The sequence below is a fragment of the Periplaneta americana genome, chromosome 9, assembly GCF_040183065.1.
Source record: "Periplaneta americana isolate PAMFEO1 chromosome 9, P.americana_PAMFEO1_priV1, whole genome shotgun sequence".
NCBI lineage: Eukaryota > Metazoa > Arthropoda > Insecta > Blattodea > Blattidae > Periplaneta > Periplaneta americana.
In genome coordinates this window covers 168437861-168459395 of record NC_091125.1, presented here as the reverse complement: position 1 = coordinate 168459395, position 21535 = coordinate 168437861, and the positions used below count along the sequence as shown (strand labels likewise).

At 39.4% G+C, this 21535-nt stretch overlaps 1 protein-coding gene and 1 non-coding gene across 4 annotated transcripts in view; one reads left to right on the top strand and one right to left on the bottom strand.

Annotated features, from left to right (window-relative positions):
• LOC138706719 (NBAS subunit of NRZ tethering complex-like) overlaps window positions 1-21535 on the bottom strand; it is a 115992-nt gene that overhangs the window by 4269 nt on the left and 90188 nt on the right. For 2 of the 3 annotated variants that reach the window (XM_069836334.1, XM_069836335.1), the window contains exons 32-38: window positions 21225-21385; window positions 15176-15363; window positions 10893-11122; window positions 9937-10059; window positions 8594-8758; window positions 4316-4484; window positions 1831-2060 (exon numbers count right to left, since the gene is read on the bottom strand). In XM_069836334.1, coding sequence (XP_069692435.1) covers window positions 1831-2060; window positions 4316-4484; window positions 8594-8758; window positions 9937-10059; window positions 10893-11122; window positions 15176-15363; window positions 21225-21385 — 1266 coding nt within the window. The remainder of the gene's footprint in view (window positions 1-1830; window positions 2061-4315; window positions 4485-8593; window positions 8759-9936; window positions 10060-10892; window positions 11123-15175; window positions 15364-21224; window positions 21386-21535) is intronic. The other variant, XM_069836336.1, reaches the window with a different exon arrangement.
• Window positions 16809-16880, top strand: TRNAF-AAA (transfer RNA phenylalanine (anticodon AAA)). The gene has a single exon. It is a non-coding gene; the product is annotated as a tRNA-Phe (tRNA).

Below are 21535 nucleotides of genomic sequence, written 5' to 3'. Positions count from 1 at the left end.
CTCCAAGTCAAAACATATCAGATTTTTAAATTATCAGTTGTCAATAATATTTTTGTATTGTATCATCATTAGGGAACAGATTTCCAGTTCCGTACCTATTTTGTTTGCTACATCCTAGACGTATGTTATTCAGATATCTTTACGTTTCATGTACACAGGATCTCCCTATTAAAATTCTATAGGACCTAAAATGCCTAAATTAACCATAAACTCCTATAAATGCCTAAAAGCTATGTTTGTGTCTCAAAAGCGCCTTTTTAGTATTTTGCGTATAATTAAAATATCACCTTCAAATTTATACAGATGGATATCTAAATCCTAATAATGGGACATTAGGAGCAGAGTATTATATTCCAAAATATCAAGAAAGTTATTTCATACCATGTTCATCCTCCTCCAGTCTTGACACTGAATTGCTAGCTATTGATGCTGCTTCAGTGTGACTCAAATTTCTGAAAAATCTATTTGCATACTTACCGACTCCAAGGGGGCTATATTTAATATAATTAAATATATACCAAACCTATATGCACATAGAATTATTCCAATTCAGAAACAACTAAGTAAACTAAAAGAACTCCAAAAGGAAATAAAATTTCAATGGATATCTAGTCACTGTGGTATATCTGAAAACGAGAAAGTCGATAATATTGCAAAACAGGCAACATATTTGCAACCAAGACCTCTTCAAGTGATATCTCTATCCAGTGCCTTTGCTTCAGTAAAGTCTCATTTTACAAATGTATGGATCAACAATTGGCTCTTTTCTGACAAAGGAAAAATTTTACAGTCTGTACAAAAGAAACCAAATGACCTGGAAATGTACAAAAACTTGCCCAGACATGTTCAAACATTTTTAACTAGAGCCAGAACAGGTCATATTGTCACTCAATTGTACCTACACCGATTTCACATTTCTGATAATCCTACTTGTCTGTGGTGTAATAATCATGATGAAGATCTGGAACACATTCTTCTACACTGTCCATCCATAAACCACAAAAGAAGTAAATTAAAATCATCAGTACCAGCTGCAGAAGACACAGCCCTGCAGTATATATTGACTACACTCCACCTCTGGCTACTAGCAACAGGCATCTATAATGAACACCGATCTAAATACCCCTCATTTCTCGTGAAAAACAACAACTGAATAGACTACAGTGGACTATAGTGGACTTTATGTTGTCAGCAAACAGCTGGATACATTAAGAAGATTGATCTTGATTAAGATATATGGGTAGTATGAGGAGGCAAAGAGGAAGACGGAAAACAGGAATGATTAGAGAATGCTGGGTTTGCAGTGAAAGACCTGTCCTTGGGCAGAACACTATGAATGAATGAATGAATAGTAAGGCTTGAAAAAGCACGCATCTGCTCGTCTGTGATGAGTGCAAACTTTTAATTGAAGAGTGAAAAAAATTCTGATTTTTAATTGAGCTTTTGTAGTTAGACGATGCTGACTAGTGAAACTTCTGCCTGACTGATGAGCCACCATAAAATTATTAAAGCCTGGCTACAGCATTTATGTTTACTATGTACCTCTGGTAAATGTGTTCACAATGCAGAATAAATTCACTTTACTAAAATTCACAAAACAAACTTTTACTTTGAGTTGCAAAATGCAATGAAATGTAGGTGAAAAAGGTGAATGCTGAAAGAGGTATGCTTACAAAGCCACTGACTCAATAACACTTTTATATTTGGTTTACTGCTCCTTTTTCACATGATAACATTTTTCATTTACAAACATGACTTTTGTCCAGCTATACTGCTGAACTCAACAACTACAGAATGATGTGTTCATTGATCTGTTGCCAGCCAACATACCTGTCCTTAAAATTCGGCCACTTGTCCAGGAGGTCCTTGAGGATCAGGATCTGCTGCCACGTATGTGCATGTGCCAGCAACCTGCTGAATAACTGCGCACGCGACTCTGGAGTCTGGAGATCAGTCTCCTGTATGGAGATTGGCACCTGTGACCAGGCTGTCGCAACAGAAGCCTGCGTGTGGCGGTACAAGAGCACCGTGTCACTGTGAACCTCGTGTGGCCTCAAGTTCTGCAATGAGAGTTGTAAGTTTTACACATAACAGACAAGGGATAGTTCTTGAAGAAAACAGTTCTAGGAATTGGAATAACAAAAGGTTGCCTATGACGTAATTATATTCTTTTTACATTTGTCTTTAGAGACAATTAATATTAGATACCCTCCATAAAACTGGCTTCATTTATACACTGACGGATTCTTGATCTCCAGAGAACAAGGTGCCGGTGCAGGTGTTACGTGCTGTCTCTTCTCACTTTATAGATCTCTTGGGTATGGAACAACAAGTTTTGATGGAGAAATCATTGCAATAAGTGAATGTCTCAGGAATCTTCTATGCCACATCAGTAAATTTAAAAATGCAGTTATATTGTCAGACTCCAAAGCAGCTATTCTATCAATAGTCTCTAAACACACACCTTCATCTCAAACAGCAGAAATAACTAAAATGCTCTCTCAATTAATATCACTCAATAAAAGAATTGTATTCCAATCGATACCATCCCATTGTGGAATCCTGGGAAACGAGAATGCGGATGCTTTAGCAAAGAAGGGCAGCACTGCTACTTACAGACCTGTTACTAAATCTACGTATTACTCTGTGAAAAGATTTATTAAATCTACATACTTACACTTCAATAAACAAAATTTGATAACACAATCCCAAGGGGAAAAAATGGAACTCTCTGCATCAAAATCCACAGTTAATTCCTGATTTACCACGAAAATCGTCTGTAGCTGCATTTAGTTTGGCAACAGGCCATGATTGTTTGGCCAAGCACCTGCATAGAATTGGAATATATCAGTCCCCTAACTGTCCATTGTGCAACTCAAACCAAGAAATGGATTCGGAACACCTCAAAATCTGTGCTTCAGTGGCTGGTCATGATAATATCTTTGAAAAATATTGGAGTGCAAGAGGTCAAATGACTTTATTGTCAAACACCTGGCATTAGAAAACAACAACAACATTTAACTGAAGGAATATAAGAAAATCACAGTTATTCAATATACCATTAACAGTCTTATAGAGTAAAATTTGACTGTTTATTAACCGTCTAGATTTTAAAGTTATATAATTTAGTTCAAAAAGTAACTGATTGCATGATATTTGCTTTTCATAAGATGATACGTGATTTTTTTTTTAATATAGGTAATGTAAAAATCTTTTCTGTATCCTTTCTATTTGGATCTGATGGGACTGGAACTGAGCTGACCGTATTACAGACGCATACTTTAGTTTACTTGTAACTAGAGTTTTATATAGAGTATCAATAGCATTTATATTTTTAATTTTGTTTTTGTATTTCTGATTCTAAATCCTAATTGTCTATATGCATCATTTACCACATGCTTTAAATGCATATTAAGACATAAGTTATATGTGAAATAAATACCTACATGATTCCACTCTTAAGTAATTTCACTCCATTAATTTCATACAAATTTTGAGTAATTATCTTATTTCTAGAATATGTCATAAAGCAGCATTTATTAGAATTTAGCACCTACAGAGTCCGTCCAAATCATGTTGTAGATCAATAGCATCTTGTTGTTTGTCAGTGACTTTATATTGTGGCAACCGTCTGGAATGTTCTGGTCGCGTCATGGGGTTGCAACCGCATCTGGTGAGAAGGAAGGCGTGGGGAAATGGAAACACGAACCCCTGACGCTAGCAGCTGTATGGAGCAAGGAGGGGAGAAAATCTATTGTGGCTGGGCGGAAGTAAGGAAGCATTTGGGAGCGGATTATTGTGGAGGTCCAGAAGCTTCACAATGCAGAACATTCTAGATATTCGTGGTAAATAAATAACACCGTGAGTTGCCGACGAAAGTGAGTTAGTCTTCATTAAGTGTACAAGTGAGTCTTTGACGTGCAAGAAACTGCATCCGGAAGGCTTGGGTTCGACGTGCAGGGAACCGCATCTGGAAGGCTTGGGTTCGACGTGCAGGGAACCGCATCTGGAAGGCTTGGGTTCGACGTGCAGTGAAATTGAGTGAGTGAGTGAGTGAGCTAGAAGAACTAGCCAAGGCGAACGAAATGTGAACTGAGAACTGACAATTTTGTTCTGCACATAGTGCTTTGTGAACATTAGGAGTACATTGTTGTTCTTCTCAATAATACTCGTGTATTGCCTTTGTCGTCGTGTGGAGTGCAATAACGACTATTGTGTAGCTGTGTTGAGTGGAATACCCATTGTTGTAGGGTGAAGTATTAAGAATAAAAGTCACACTGTTGACAGGTATGGTGGTTAAAAGTATTTACTGTACCTGCAATAGCTCCAGAGCCTGGAGTCTGATCTCAGGTGTGAGGTTTGGGTCTCCACATAGCGTTTCCACCTCTTGAGGCACTGCACTGCTGGCAGCATACTTCAAGTTCTCCTGCAACCTCCGCAACACTGCAGACAGCAGATGAGACCCTTTCGGCTCTTCTCCATTTCTAAAATGCAACACATTCATTTAAAGGGGCATATACACATTTAGAAGTCGAAAAATTGTGCTTTTCTTTATGGACTTTCGTCAATAGCATGCTGAAAAAAAAAAAATATATATATATATATATATATATATATATATATATATATATATAGCCTATCTCTGATATTCTACGAGTTAGGGCCTAAAACGTGAAACTATATCAATTGATGTATGATTTGAGGCTTTCTCGGCGTTGGTTCGCTAATATGTTTTCGTGGGATATCAGCCGAGTTAAAATTTTGGAATGTTCCAAGCTTTCAACTGCTATCTCTGCAGCCATCTTCAGGGATGTTGTGTCTGAACAGAAAGTCGTGGGTTATATAGATGTTAGGCTGTCTCAGGTGATACGGGATTGGCTGGCGGATCGGCCAATCCAGGGCCGGGAATTATCATTCCTCGTAAGCTCCGCCCCTCCCAGGATTCTTGTGTGAAGTTTGGCAGGCGACGAGTCCTGTTCCGCCGGTTGGAATCGGTTGCTGTCCTCGGTCCGTGATCTTCATGACCTTGATTGTAAGAGGGCCTCAGCTGGTCCAAGGCCGGTGTCCATGCCTGACTGAGCTGCAGTCCACCGTCTCTGTTAAAGTTGTTTTTCTCCAGCTTAATCTCTATGGCCTCCTTGATTGTCCGATCCCAGTAGTGGCTTGATTTGTTAATGACCTTGGTGTGGTCAAAAAGTATTTTATGCTCCTTTTCTATGCTGTGTTGCGCCACTGCAGATTTTTCCGGGTAATACAGCCTCAGGTTCCTCTTATGTTCTTTGATTCTGTCTTCTATTATGCGGCCAGTCTGCCCTATATATACTTCGCCGCACTCACATGGAATCTTGTAAATCCCTGGTGTCCTTAGGCCCTGACTGTCTTTACCTGATGTAGATGACTCCGGATTTTGCTCTGTGGTTTATGGATGGTTTTGATATTTAGCTTCTGGAGGATTTTGCTTATTTTGTGTGAGACGCTCCCGCAGAATGGAAGGAAAGCTTTCATTGCCGGTTCTTGCTTGCTGTCTACGTCTATTGTGTTTCTTCTCGTGATAGCTTGTTTAAGGGCTTTGTTGATGTCTCTCCGAGTGTAGTTGTTTTGTTGTAGTGTTCTACGTAGATGGTGCATTTCTGCAGGCAAGTTGTTGATATCGGATATGACTATGGCGCGATGTAGTAGACTAGTCAGGATGGACTTCTTCTGCGAAGGGTAGTGGAGGCTGAGTGCATTCAGGTACAGATCTGTGTGCATCAGCTTTCTATACACGCCATGTCCGAGAGCACCATCTGCTTTCCTGTGTATGTGGATATCCAGGAACGGCAGTGAGCCCTCAGACTCCACCTCCATGGTGAACTGGATATTCGCATGGATGCTGTTGAGGTGTTGTAGAAACTCTTGTAGCTTGTCTTGTCCGTGCGGCCAGACCACGAAGGTGTCGTCTACGTAGCAGAAGAAGTGGCTTGGCTTGTGTGTGGCTGAGTCTAGGGCCTGGTGTTCGAAGTGCTGCATGTAAAAGTTAGCAATAGCAGGTGACAGCAGGGAGCCCATTGCCACGCCGTCGGTTTGTTCGTAGAACTCACTGTTGTACGTGAAGTAAGCTGTAGTCAAGGCCAGTCGGAAGAGTTGTAGAATATCATCCGGGAATTGTTCCGCAACCAGTTCTAGAGCCTCTTTTATTGGAATCTTTGTGAAGAGCGAGATTACATCGAAGCTCACTAGTAGATCTGATGGGACCACTCTGATGTTCTCCAGAATTCTAACAAATTCTGTAGAATTTTTTACATGATGTTCACACGTTCCAATCAGGGGTTGGAGCATGTTGGTTAGATGCTTGGCCAGGTGGTATGTGGGCGACCCGATGGTGCTAACAATGGGTCGTAATGGTAGCCCTTGTTTGTGAATCTTGGGGAGACCGTAAATCCGAGGTGGTGTGGCCGAGTGTGGTAGTAGAGCTTTTATGACCTCGGCAGGCAGTGAGGAAGATTTCAGCAGCGTGGTGGTTCTTCTTATGATCCTGTTAGTAGGATCACGTGTCAGTTTCTTGTAGGTCGTGTCGGCTAGTAGTTCTCCAATTTTCTGGTGGTACATTGAAGAGTCCAACACCACCGTAGCGTTTCCTTTGTCGGCCTGGAGAACGACTATACTCTCATCTTCACATAGAGCACCGAGCGCTAGTCGTTCATTCCTCGTGATATTGGGTTTGGGTGGTCTGGCTGTGTTAATTATTCGGCAGACATCTCTTCTCACTTCTTCAGATATTCTAGGAGGAAGAGAGGAGATAGCCTGCTCCACTCCGCTGATAATGTCCTTGATTGGACATTTTCTTGGTGCTGGAACAAAATTTAGATCCTTGGCCAGTACAGTTATGGTGTCTTCGTCTAATGTTTTACTTGATACATTAATGACCAGTTTGTTCTTGTCCAGCGGTTGGATGCCTGGCTGTGAAGGGGCCAATCTGTGGAATTTCTCCATTTGCCTCCCTCTGACTTCCTTCATATGCATCTGGACCTGGGCGGTTAGTGACCTGTCTATCCATTTTGATCGGATGGTTGTAGCTTCCCGTAGCATTGTAAGCGCAGCTGTAGTAGCTCCCGTGAAATGTTGTTGAGTTCCAGGTATGTGTGATGAATTCTCTCCCTTATGAGGGCCAAGCTGGCGCGTCTGCATATTCTCTGGGCCTTCACTGTTCGAATCTCATGTTTAACGACAGCAAATTTAGGGACGATTCTCTTGTCTCGACATCTACGTAGGAAGGTGTTATTCGAATTGCTACTAAACATACATACAATATAAAAGGTGCGAATTGGGGAACCTGTTGACTCCAGGTGATGGGTTCCCCATTCATTCCCTTCCCTAAAGATAGAACCAATAAACAGCTTCGAAATGTAGGAAACAGAAAACAGCAGTGTAATTTGCACAGAATTTCTCATATTTTTACATAGTAACTGGAAAGTCTGCATCAAAACACATTCATCTCCACTCATATACACAATCTTTGATCTAAAAATTCTGGAATAAAGGCATAATATTTAACTACATAAATGCAATATACTTTTAATATATTATTATATTGTTTTATCACAAATAGGCTGTAAGAAGCTTCAAATCTCTGCAATATTTTTTGGATTTTTTTTTTTTTCTGAAACATTGTATGAGAAAAATTGTTTGGGAATTCACCACAACTCTGTAAGAAACGAATCAAGGAACCTGGTAAATATTGTGACAGCGACGTGAGAATCGAACTCACGACCAGCGTCCCGCAAGAAAGCAGATCGCACAGGCTCCACGGAACATTGAGTGACGTCGCGCGGTGGAGAGAAGAGAGAGGGTGTATTACGTCAACGCGACGAGTTTGCGCGCGCATCTGGTGCTGGTAGAGAGGAGAGGGCTCTGGATTTCTCTGGAGTGCCATCTCTAGAGACGGGTGGAACCTTCGAGGCTACGTCGCTGTGGTTATAAATTACGGACGCGAAGGAACGACAGCAGTTTGCAGTTTTCAGTTATTCAGTCAGTGAGTAAGCCAGAGCAAGCAAGCCAGACTTGTGTGCCGGAGTTCGACTCGAGTGTGCGTCCGCATCTGCGTCAGCATCCGAAGGCTTGAGTTCGAGTGCAGTGGACCGCAGTTGGAGGGACCTGAGTTCGAGTGCAGTGGACCGCAGTTGGAGGGACCCGAGTTCGAGTACAGTGAACTGTCTCTGAAGGTCTGTGGTTCGAGATACTGTGAACTCGAGTGACTGAGATAGAAGAACTGTGAACTGAGAACGGGTAGTTCTGATTTGTAAATAGTGCTTTGTAAATATTAGTTAAGATTAACAGTTCATTGTTGTGCGTAATAGTCCAAGTAAATTGTCATTGTCGTCGGTGGAGTGCTATAACGAATACTTTGTTGAGTGAAGATCCAATTGTTGACGAGAGCGTTTAAGGTGAATTGTAGAAAGGAATTATTGTTGTGACGAATAAATTACATTGTTGTAACAAATAAAATTCACAATATAAATTAAGAGGAAATCGCCACTCTGGGCTATTAATTTCTTTCGCTGACTTCCTGCAAAGCTAAGTTCGTACTGATTCTCTCCTTATAATTGACGCATACCTAACCAGCTGAACGGCCTCCTTCAGCAAGTCCTCTAGTGTTGGTGCAGGCTCTGGCAGAAGCCTCATGAGGTGTTGTAAAGACTCCAAGGATAGCTCGCTCAACACAGCTTCACGAAGCAGCTCTGCAACGCCGCTCATCTCCCCCATGGACAGGTCCAACATCCTGGGAAATAGAATGAATAAGCTTATGAACAAATTACCTGTCACTATAAGAAATAATACCAAGAAAATCAATTCTTGAGAATTGTACGTATTCTAACACACCATCATCAACATGAGTACCATATTCATCATCATCGTCACGAAGAGAAGTGACTAGAAGCATTTGAAATGTGGATATGGAGAAGAATGGAATGTGTGAAGTGGACAGACAGAATAAGAAACGAAGCTGTGTTGGAAAGAGTGGTAGAAGAAAGAATGATGCTGAAAATGATCAGGAAGAGGAAAAGGAATTGGTTGGGTCATTGGCTGAGAAGAAACTGCCTACTGAAGGATGCACTGGAAGCAATGGTGAACGGGAGAAGAGTTTGGGGCAGAAGAAGATATCAGATAATAGATGACATTAAGATACAGTATATGGATCATATGAGGAGACAAGGCAGAAAATAGGAAAGATTGGAGAATGCTGGGTTTGCAATGAAAGATCTGCTCTTGGGCAGAAGACTATGAATGAATAAATAAATGAATACTTGAACATTCCTAGCTTTTTAATCAGTGTACCAAATGTTTAACGTTACCTTACACGGACATTTCCATTTCAAATTTTTGTGATTGGATAGTTCTATAGTCCCACAAAATGCGCTATATATCATAAAATAGCTAAAAATGTACATTCCTTGTTTTCCCCTCAACACCCCTTCATTTATTCTTACGATTGTTCTGTAACCCTGTTAACACAACTGTCAAAATCAATTAGTCATTCAGAGGATAGACACTTGACATTTTTCACCTCTCTTTTCCTCATCTACTTTTATAGGCTGAACAGTCCACTATGGCCAATACAAGGAATTAATATTCACAAAAACAATTTTATAGAATGATGAATAAAAAGTTTTCTAAGTAATTTTGGGTAATATTTAATTTATTTTGCGTCATATTTCCAAGTTTTTATGTCATATTTTGATATTTTTTAGAGTGTAAGTGCATGCATACTTCCACAGCTTTTAAGTCGTAGTATTCCGAGCCATAGGATAGTTCAAGTGTATTTCCTTAAGTATATTGTGTAACAAGAAAATAAAATCCATGAGAAACTAATACTAATCTTCATCTTAGTATTACTAGTTGCAATTTTATTCATAGTGAAGACATTCTGGCATATCTAATGACAACTATGAAACATACTTCAAGAGTCGTTCACCATCCTTTTTAGAACTCCTGCAGAACTGTAAGGCTCCTGAGGAACTCACTACTTTCAAATGCGCCAACCAGATGTCCAGCTGCTTTGCTGCTTCGCTCCATTCATCCCTGCCACAAGAGCGAGCAAAGCATTCTATACAAATCTGCTTTCACAACTGGTTCAAAGAAAATCAGAATGCCTGCATGTCAGAATATACCATTTCAACCTCAACTTCGGAAAAGCTAACCTCAATTTCGGAAAAGCTAGCCTCAATTTCCTCAATAAAAATTCATTACACTTTTTTCGAATATATTCGTAATTGAACAATTTTCGAAACTGAGACTGGAAAGATATAGTCCTATACTGTACAGTCAAAATACAGAACTGGCTGCAACCTATATAATATATACTAACAGCAACCCTGTCTGTACTAATAAAGCTGTTTGGGGAGAGAGTGAAGACAAATCTGGGAGTATGGTGTCACGCAAATGAAGTGGAATGAGGAAAGAAATTAACCTTGCCAATAACGGTCACATTCAAAGCACGAAAGGGGCAGAACAATAGAGCTGGTTGAACAAGAGAAACATCCAAACGTTTCGGAGACACATATTAGACCATACCTTACTGGTGACTCTTATATGGTTCCAACTTGTCTTCAGATTGCTACTAAACATACATACATTATAAAAGGTACGAAATGGGGAACCTGTTGACTCCAGGTGATGGGTTCCCCATTCATTCCCTTCCCTGAAGATGGAACCAATAAACAGCTTCGAAATGTAGGATGTTTCTACTTCTATAACAATGCAAAAACGCAATATTTTAACATTATGCTGAACACCATGGAAGTAAAGGTTCAGAGTAGGGGATGGCTAATCAAATAGACTAGTAGATAACCAGAACAATCTAAATTCCTACTATATCAGTAAATCTTTACAATGGAATCTGTTTCATATCTTACGCTTCGTCTTCCAAGGGATAGATGAGTTTTAGTTGACAATATTCCTTTGTCCGCGTGAGTATGGTCATCCTGCATTCTATTGACATCATGGCCACACCCCGTTCATCAAAGCACGTTCCCTTGATAAAGCTGAGGACGTCAGTAGCTTCCATCTTGTTGAAATGAGCCGTGCATAATTCGTACTGCTCCAGCCACACTTCATCCAATACAGGATTCAATATGTCAGGAATCTGCAAGAGGAGGACAACAAATTTAAGTTCAGATCATTGCATAGAGGCACAGAACTAAAACTGACTGTTTCCTGAGATAGAACACTTCAGAAAATATGCAAGTAAGGATAGATCAATCAATCTTCTTAATGTATCCAGCTGTTTGCCGACAACATAAAGTCCACTGTAGTCTATTCAGTTGTTGTTTTTCACGAGAAATGAGGGGTATTTTGATCGGTGTTCATTATAGATGCCTGTTGCTAGTAGCCAGAGTTGGGGTGTAGTCAATATATACTGCAGGGCTGTGTCTTCTGCAACTGGTACTGATGATTTTAGTTTACTTCTTTTGTGGTTTATGGATGGACAGTATAGAAGAATGTGTTCCAGATATTCATCATGATTATTACACCACAGAAAAGTAGGATTATCAGAAATGTGACTTTACTGAAGCAAAAGCATTGGATAGAGATATCACTTGAAGAGGTCTTGGTTGCAAATATGTTGCCTGTTTTGCAATATTATCGACTTTCTCGTTTCCAGGTATACCACAATGACTAGGTATCCATTGAAATGTCATTTCCTTTTGGAGTTCTTTTAGTTTACTTAGTTTTTTCTGAATTGGAATAATTCTATGTGCATATAGGTTTGGGACATATTTAATTTGCCTTCCAAGTAAGGATAGAATATAGAGTGATTATTGCAGAAAATGTAAAATGTCAACGGAAAAATGCACAAGTATGTGCTATTACAGTTTCTCGTGACTCTGTGAGACTGCCAGTAAGCAAAAAAGAAGTCTTCTAAGCTAACAACATGTGACATCGTGACCTCTTTCAATATTATGTGCCACATTATTTACATTCTCTTTAAAAAATTGACGGCATAAAACAGTGGTGGCACTAGAGTTTCCAATATGAGAATAGGATAAGAGAAGCATTCAAATAGTTAGTATTTAATGAAGGCGGACAACCATTCTTCCTTATGCCTAAAGATATCTAGTTTCTGCAAACCACAGATTCGCGAAATACAGTTCTTCAGCTGATAAAAGCAAAAAATTTATGTTTCAAGACCAATTGTTTCATATTTGCAATCACGACCTCTTCAAGTGATATCTCTATCCAGTGCTTTTGCTTCAGTAAAGTCTCATTTTATAAACCTATGGATCAACAATTGGCTCTCTTCTGACAAAGGAAAAACTTTACAGTCCGTACAAAAGAAACCAAATGACCTGGAAATGTACAAAAACTTGCCCAGACATGTTCAAACATTTTTAACTAGAGCCAGAACAGGTCACATTGTCACTCAATTGTACCTACACCGATTTCACATTTCTGATAATCCTACTTGTCTGTGGTGTAATAATCATGATGAAGATCTGGAACACATTCTTCTATACTGTCCATCCATAAACCACAAAAGAAGTAAATTAAAATCATCAGTACCAGTTGCAGAAGACACAGCCCTGCAGTATATATTGACTACACCCCCACCTCTGGCTACTAGCAACAGGCATCTATAATGAACACCGATCAAAATACCCCTCATTTCTCGTGAAAAACAACACCTGAATAGACTACAGTGGACTATAGTGGACTTTATGTAGTCAGCAAACAGCTGGATACATTAAGAAGATTGATATATTGATGTTTCAAGCCCTTCCAGGTCAAAATATATTATGTTCAAACTCGCGAAGTAACGCGAAATTTTGTGTATACGCAAAAGTCACATAAATATTGGAAGTCAGATAAATATGTGCGTTAATTAATACAATAAGCTTTGGCAGTTCCCTATGTGCTGTACTGTTGGCAGGCATGGCAGGGATTGGAGTTAGGTGGATTTACGATTTTGTTCTATTAGGTACCGGTAGTGGAATTTCCTTAAAAATGGTGACTAAAATATAATATCCAAACCCTATTTCAATACAGAATTTTTAATCTAATATTCAAACCGTATTTCAAGTGACTTTATTTTAAAATATAAAATAGAGTAGCCTGAATGTTTCGTGGTGCCTATTAGTTTATATTATTCACACATAGAACAGGAGACTGTTACACAAATTAATTTCTCTACACGACGGGTAAGTGCCAATAGAAGACTATAAGTTTTATTAACCTGTACAAAGATCCTTAAGAATTCCTTGATGATACATCTTAGTAATTATATTCAGTAATGTATTTTGCACGACTAGAGTCAAAAGCCATATTTTTTAAAAAGTGAAATAACACGGAATGTATATTTTTTTTGTGCGAAATAACACCAAAATTAATCAAATTTTTATACCAAAATTTAATATTTTTATTCACCATAAAACAGGATCCCTATTTACTCCCCACACCATTAAAATCGCCATGTACCGGTAGTAAAATATTATTAGATCGAGGGAAATGCTTTTAATTGAAATATTAATTAGATTATCATGACTCATTTTTCATTTGTGCACCAGCTACAAGGGGTAGTCATAAAGATTTAATTATCACCTTGAAAAAATGAAGCTGCGACCATGAAACTTGGTGATGGTGTTAGTCCTTTTCTACATATTCACCCTTCAACTCGACACATTTTTCCCAATAATGGATGACTTGACGGAGGCCTTGGTTGTAGAAGTCTGCATTTTGGCTGTTCAGGAAACGTTCCACCTCAAAAATCACCTCGTCGTCATTCTGGAAATGCCTGCCATGCAATGGTTTCTTCATCCAAGGAAAGAGGAAGAAGTCACTGGGTGCCATAGCAGGAGAATACGGGGGGTGGAAACACGTGGATTCACCACTGCCGAAAAAGGCGAAGACCCAACCATCATCAGGCAAGGTGATGCTGAGTGATATTTGGGGCATCCAATGTGTGGTGTTGACAGATTATGCTCAGAAGGGCCAAACCATCACAGGAGCATACTACCGAAATCTCCTGACGAGAGATTATGGGAGGCTATCAAGACGAAGCGTCGCAGGAAGCTGTCCAAGGAGGTCCTTTTGCTTCATAACAAAGCCCCAGCTCATTCTGCACAGGACACAGTCACACATGCTGCTTCTTTAGGCTATCAAATTTTGCCTCACTCCCCGTATTCTCCTGATATGGCACCCAGTGACTTCTTCCTCTTTCCTCGGATGAAGAAACCATTGCGTGGCAGGCATTTCCAGAATGACGACGAGGTGTTTTTGAAGTGGAACGTTTCCTGAACAGCCAAAATGCAGACTTCTACAACCAAAGCCTTCGTCAAGTCATCCATCGTTGGGAAAAATGTGTCGCGTTGAAGGGTGAATATGTAGAAAAGGACTAACACTATCACCAAGTTTCATGGTCGCAGCTTCATTTTTTCCAGGTGATAATTAAAACTTTATGACTACCCCTCGTAGATGCAAAATACAATTTAAAAAGTTAAAGAAACATTTTAAAGAAGCCTTAACAACTTATAACATGAACATTATCAGTTCAAGCATAACTATAAGAGAAGTTGTGAAGTTATTGCTAAGGATAATTTGCAAACTACAGCTCGACCAAGTTAAGTCTGCGAGCCGAGAGGGGAAGTTGGAGGCAGTTCTGTAGTGAAAGCGGCGGTAACGAGAGGAGACCAGTACAGTCTCATATGACAGCAAAGTTTTCCTACTGCGCTTCAGTTCATAGAGCGGTAACAATTTAACACGCTTTGAAATAGACTGTACTTCTATTTCTGCTTGACAGTGAGGTTTGGCGTTCCGATTGGCAAGTGTGGAGAAAGTTGCATGAGGGGGGAGGCTGGGAGACAGCGTAACTGTTGCCTTTATCTGATGACAAGGACAACAAATGCGTGCGCTCTGTAGTGTATTTTAAACGATGTGCACACGTTGAAATCTGAGCGTCAAGTGACCTATGTGGCAACTGTGTTTTGCCTCTACATTCCATCCCGATGTCCCCACTCGCAGACTTGACTTGGGCAAGCTGTATACATAACAGTAACTAAAGTCACAGGTAAACAGGGCTGAAAGCGTTCTAAAGCAAGTTTAAGCTGAACATTCAGCTTTTGGGAAGCAGTAGAAGAGAAGCACGATGAATATGGAGTAACTTTGGATGGCGCCATCCCTGGCAGCAGAATGCGAAAGTTACCTTTACCTTGAAGAATTCCTTCTGTGCCCAGGCCGCATACAGCTCCCCCGGCTGAATGGAGCACTTGATGGATGAGGGCATGCTCTTGAGTAGTTTGACGATGAGGCCGATGTTGTTCCTCTGCAGCGCAGGCAGCAGCACCTCCAGCAAGTTGCTGTTGGGATCCACCATCTTCTTGTAGTCGATGTCTGCGCAAATGTCACTCAGTTGTAACAACACAATCAAATTCTCTTATTCCTTTCTGGGAACATCATCTTCTGGCTATAGTTCATGAGGTCCCGGGTTCGATTCCCGGTTAGAGCACAGGAATTTTTCCTTAAAGGGGATTATTCCTGTGTTCGTCCATGGTCTGGAATTTAGGTTAAGTTTAGATTTAAGACCTCTCCTGGCACCACATTATCATAATCATCCTATCACATCATCGGGGTAATGTAACTCCGCCTTGCAGGCCCCCCCCTACCTCAGAAGTGAGTTACAACTAAGCCATGGCCAGGAGAGAAGACCAGAAATGTCGAAAAGACAACCTGGTGGCATTGGATTAAAAAATATTATTTTATATATTATTTATATATATATTATTATTTTTTTTTTATCCAATGCCATCAGGTTGTCTTTTCGACATTTCTGGTCTTCTCTCCTGGCTGTGGCTTAGTTGTAACCCACTTCTGAGGTTGGGGCGCCTGGAAGGTGGAGTTACATTACCTCGATGATGTGATAGGATGATTATGATAATGTAGTGCCAGGAGAGGTCTTAAATCTAAACTTAACCTAAATTCCAGACCATGGACGAACACAGGAATAATCCCCTATATATATATATATATATATATATATATATATATATAGGGGATTATTCCTGTGTTCCTGTATATATATATATATATATATATATATATATATATATATATATATATATATATATATATAAGTATAAAGATACAATAATTCTTAATAAGCATGATCATTCTCTCTATACTATGCTACAGAAATGTATTACCATGCAGGTCTTTTATATATATTATATTTATATATAAATATGATATGCGTAAATCACTTCGTGATTTAAGACAGCGCTTATTCCGTCAGATCCCGGCCAACTAGTCACTCATAACGAGTGCACCTCAGCACATGTATGGACTTTAGTCCTACGTCCATAGACCTCTATGACGTAGTGCAGAGAGCAGTCACTAGATGGAACCCAAGAGTTGGAACTTAAAACTGAGACGATTCTGTCTGACACCGGGGTAGAATCCGGTGTGGCTTAGTGGATAAAGCGTCAGCACGTAGAGCTGAAAACCTGGTTCAAATCCTGGTGCCGGAGAGAATTTTTCTCTGTTCCATTACTCTTTCATCGTATGATGACGCAGAATATCTGCATGGAAATATCATATGTACTTCGGTACATTAAAATAATATATATGATATGCATAAATCACTTCGTGATTTAAGACGGCGCTTATTCCATCGGATCCCGGCCAACTAGTCACTCATATCGAGTGCACCTCAGCACATGTGTGGACTTCAGTCCTACGTTCATAGACATCTATGACGTAGTGCAGAGGGCGGCCACTAGAGGGAACCCAAGAGTTGGAACTTAAAACTGAGACGATTCTGTCCAATACCAGGGTGGGTATCCGGTGTGGCTTAGTGGATAAAGCATCAGCACAAAGAGCTGAAAACCCGGGTTCAAATCCCGGCGCCGGAGAGAATTTTTCTCCGTTCCATTACTCTTTCATCGTATCATGTCTTATGCTATGAGCATTCATGTTGTCTGCATTTACATGTTAGACATGACGTGCAAAAAGAATAAAAGTAAGATTCCCACGTTTCTATATTGTTTCTACATCGGTTGTGTAATCAATTATGCCATTTTCAAAAAGGCTCCACGCATTAAATTTAAAATGTACGCAAACTTTCACTCATTTTTCTGTACTCTTTTTTACTCACATCTCTTCATTCGCATTGCTAAGGATTACACAAGTCTTATGCTAGGAAGCTGAATTTTTTTTACTGTATGCTGTTTAAAGTGTACCTAACAAAATTATGCTCGAATTTTTTTTTAATAAAATAATTTCTGAATAAAAATAAATGAAATATGTGCATGCACTTTGTAAATTTTATAAATGTAATTTTTTCCCCTGTGAAGTGGAAGTCTACAGCCAGCTAGTCTGTCTGGTATATTATTTTAAGTACCGAAGTACATATGATATTTCCATGCAGATATTCTGCGTCATCATACGATGAAAGAGTAATGGAATGGAGAAAAATTCCCTCCGGCGCCGGGATTTGAACCCGGGTTTTCAGCTCTACGTGCTGATGCTTTATCCACTAAGCCACACCGGATACAACCCCGACGTCGGATAGAATCGTCTCAGATTAAGCTCCAACTCTTGGGTTCCCTCTAGTGGCCGCCCCCTGCACTACGTCATAGATGTCTATGAACGTAGGACCGAAGTCCACACAATCCCGGCGCCGGAGGGAATTTTTCTCCGTTCCATTTCTCTTTCATCGTAGTCTGTCTGGGCTCTTGAAGGGCTCTAGCACCACGAATTATATTATAATTCTCTGTTTCACAAAATAATATACAAGCATTATGCAAGATTAGTAAAAAGTATGGCATACTGCTTGTAGCTTATCTATTTCTAATTTTATGAAGAAACTATATATACAAAAGTTATAGGGGGCGAAAAAAGGAATATTTTGAACATGTTTTCAAAACCTATGTTTTAAATTTATATAGAGTCTGCAAACTAAAGTCCTGTCGCTCTAATTTCCGGCAGCCAATCACGTTGCAGGTCGGCTACATTTAAACATGTGCGTCTTGTGATTCACTGATGTATTTCCTAAGGCTGGATAAATACTTAATATAATCGCCCGCCATTTTGGCTCTTTCGTTGGCGTTCGCAGAAAGCACACGAGGACGTTATTTGCTGCTCAATTATTTGCTGAATTACAATGCATTTGATTTATTATCATAGGAGCTACGACATGATAATTTTTAATGGTGTGGCAAATAGATCCCTCGTCTGGTAGCTTGGCAACGAAAGAACAAAAATGGCGAACGATACTACCTACCTAGACTTTATAGAGCCTTGACTTCCTAAAAAGTAAGCAAAGAGGAGGAGTCATGCTGGAAATAACAGCGTCGTGACTGTAGTATGTTTTTTTACATGACGCCATGTACTTATTTTTCCATTTTTGGATTTTTCAGGTACAAAACTTATTTTTTTAAATGAACTATTCGTTTGTAAATATCACTTCAAATTTATGATCCCAATTATATGTACAGTCTTAGAAAAAAGTTTTGTTGCACAGACACTTTACTTTGTAAATCCCAGAAAGGAGGCAGTGCACATGATCAGAGGACGAGCGACCTGGTTCACAAGAGAACGACTAGTTGAGGTAATAAAATTAGTTTCGTTTCGTTATGTGTCTGATCATGCGCCTTTTCTAAGACTGTACATAACAAAGAGAAATGCTTCAGTATTTGATATCACTATAGTGAATAAAAGAGTCATGAATCAAATAATCATAAACAAAGACCAATCAAAAACAATCGAATAACAATGGTTCTTTTATGTGGTTAATTACGGCGAATCTTATAGAAAGAGAATGAACTGAAATACTGATGATGATCAGGTACCGGTAACCTCTTCCTACCACCATAATAAAAATTCTCTTAATTTTGCGAAAAATGAACAGTCACACACAATACAGTCTGCTGCTGACCTTGTAACTTGCACTTCTGCCAGACCCATTACGTAAGTACTTCAAGATACAATGACCTTTTGGAATTCTTACAATAATAAAAATGAAACCACACACGAAAGTTTATGAGGTTATTAGTTTTAAAACTAAATTCTTACAATTAATAGCACATTTTCCGGCAAGAAATATACTGAAAACCCAGCTGCCTTGGTAAGGATGTTGATTTAGCAGCAATTCCTTTTTAACAGCCGACATAGTTTACCCATCACTGATCATTTTTTAAAGGTCGAGATATTTTGTTTGGGTGTAAGTAATATCCTAGATCATATATGTAACAGATAACTCATCACTATGTTAAAATCAGCAGCAGTTTGAAGAGAACAACTGCCAGGATCGCCACCCGTCCGCCGTAAACGAACACGAGATGGCAGTACAGTTGCTAATGCAATTCAAATGGGAATTATGACGTGACTCCTTATGTAACAACTAGATGGCAGCGTAGTAAACCTGACAAAAGTTGTTAATGTCAAAGCCTATAAGGCCGACCTATCTGTTACATATATGATCTTGGGTAATATCGAATAACATCAAGATAACTGTTGTCAAGAAGAAAAATACAATAAATTCTACAAGAAAATTTTGTAGAATACAATTTGGTTTGAGAATTTTGCTTATGAATGATGCCGATTGCTTTAGGATTCTTTAATATGTCAAACTCATCGTGATATAAAACTCATAGCTTTCCCTCCTTTCCAAAAGAAGTGATATATTTTTAACTTTTTCACAAAAACAACCATCTCCCTCAGAAGGGTCTAAACCTGTGATATGTAGATCCAGAAGAAAGCACGAAACTACTCGACCATCGAGAACATTAGTGTATATGCCACTGTGTATAATTCCTTACATGTACTAAAACCTATGATAATTATTGAGGCCGTCGCCCTATCTCGCCATCTGCGTCGCGTTATGTGACTAGACTGGACACCTATTCACGTGATGATTTCTGCCTCTTGTCTAGCTCCGGCTATCAGTTCCACTTCTGTTGGAGCAGTTGACTCGAGGTGGCGAAATTTGTGTTGTTGTTGTTGGGCGTCAGCCCCCTCGAATCAACTGCAGTAGATCTGAGATCTCAGGTTGCTAAGGGAACGGTTGGGACGAGGAATTCGGAAGACCGTAGCGTAACATGTGAAATGATGTGATTAACATATATATGAGTTTGTGTCCACAATCCCAACGGGATGTTTATTTTCAATTATATGATACTATTTAACATAGCTGAACGCGTATCCGAGAGTGTTAATTTCACTTGTAATATCAATTGACAAATTTACGGTGAGCATAGCTAGACAGGTAATAATAATGGTAGTATTCGTCGAATTATCAAAGATGTTAATCATAAAAAAAATACATGTATGATTCATTAACAACAATACTAGTATCTCAGTGGCGGGCGCTCTAATTATTCGAGTATATTCCCGAACTTATATGACGTTGATCCTTCTTCCAAATAAAATTCGGAGTTCGTACTTGATATTGTACGGAGCCTGCAGATTCTCTAAATACATTAATTACGAGACTTTATAGTTAGCTTGTATACTATCTCCCTGTATGCACTATTCACTGTTCCAGTTAGACTATCGCATGCGTATGTATTTCTTCCTACCATCAAATGAATAACCCGAGTGATGTATTCACCCGATTGCTTCTACAACCCGCCGATGATTTTCCAAGACTGAAGCTACACATGTCTAGCAGCCCTCCATATAACAAAAATCACCCACGCTATCTTTAGATCACCTGATCTGTCTATAAGCCTACATTGGCTTACAAGAGTCCTACATCACCTAGACGTGTACTCAAAAAAAAAAATATACGTTGTAGTAATGCTACAACTCTACTAATGGCTTTTCTATAAATTCTAAGAAGTACGAAATTCCCCCCGTGCTCGACAAAGACAGACGCTTCGTACTCTATGCACGCTTTCGGAAGGTTACTTGAGGCACTTCAGCTCAAAAGACGATTTCATGCTTGACTACATTGGCTCCTCAAGTCTGCCTATAACAATAAATTCACACTTAACTCCTTTTGCCCCTTTGTCCTCGTAGCGCTGCTACTATGCTAAAACTAACACTCTGAGTTTAACTTACGAAATCTCAACCTAAGCTACATATGAAAAACTAATATGATAAAATATCCTAATAATATTCTAACACCTAATCCTACATATATAAAACTAATTGAACCAATAATCGAACAATATCTACACTATGTAGACGGAACCGTCTCATTATGTACTGTATATGTTATGGTGAATTCGCATTTGAGCAGTCACTTGCTGTACCTGATGACGTGGCTTTCACTTTGCGCAGCAGCTTGATGTGTTCCTTGGGGGTAAGGCCGTGTGTGACGTAGTCCTCTGCCACAGCCTGCAGCACGGTGTAGTATGACAGCAACAGCTGGTGGTCAGTGCCCACAATGCTGGGGTACACGCTCTGCACCAGCCTGGAACACATATTCCATAAATTCACATTTACAGAATAATAATCTGAGTTGTTTGCAAGAAGATAAAATAGATTTCTGAGTAGAACTCTTATAATCTACTTTAATTCAAAATGAACACAAACGACCGGTAATTTCCTAGTACCTGGTACT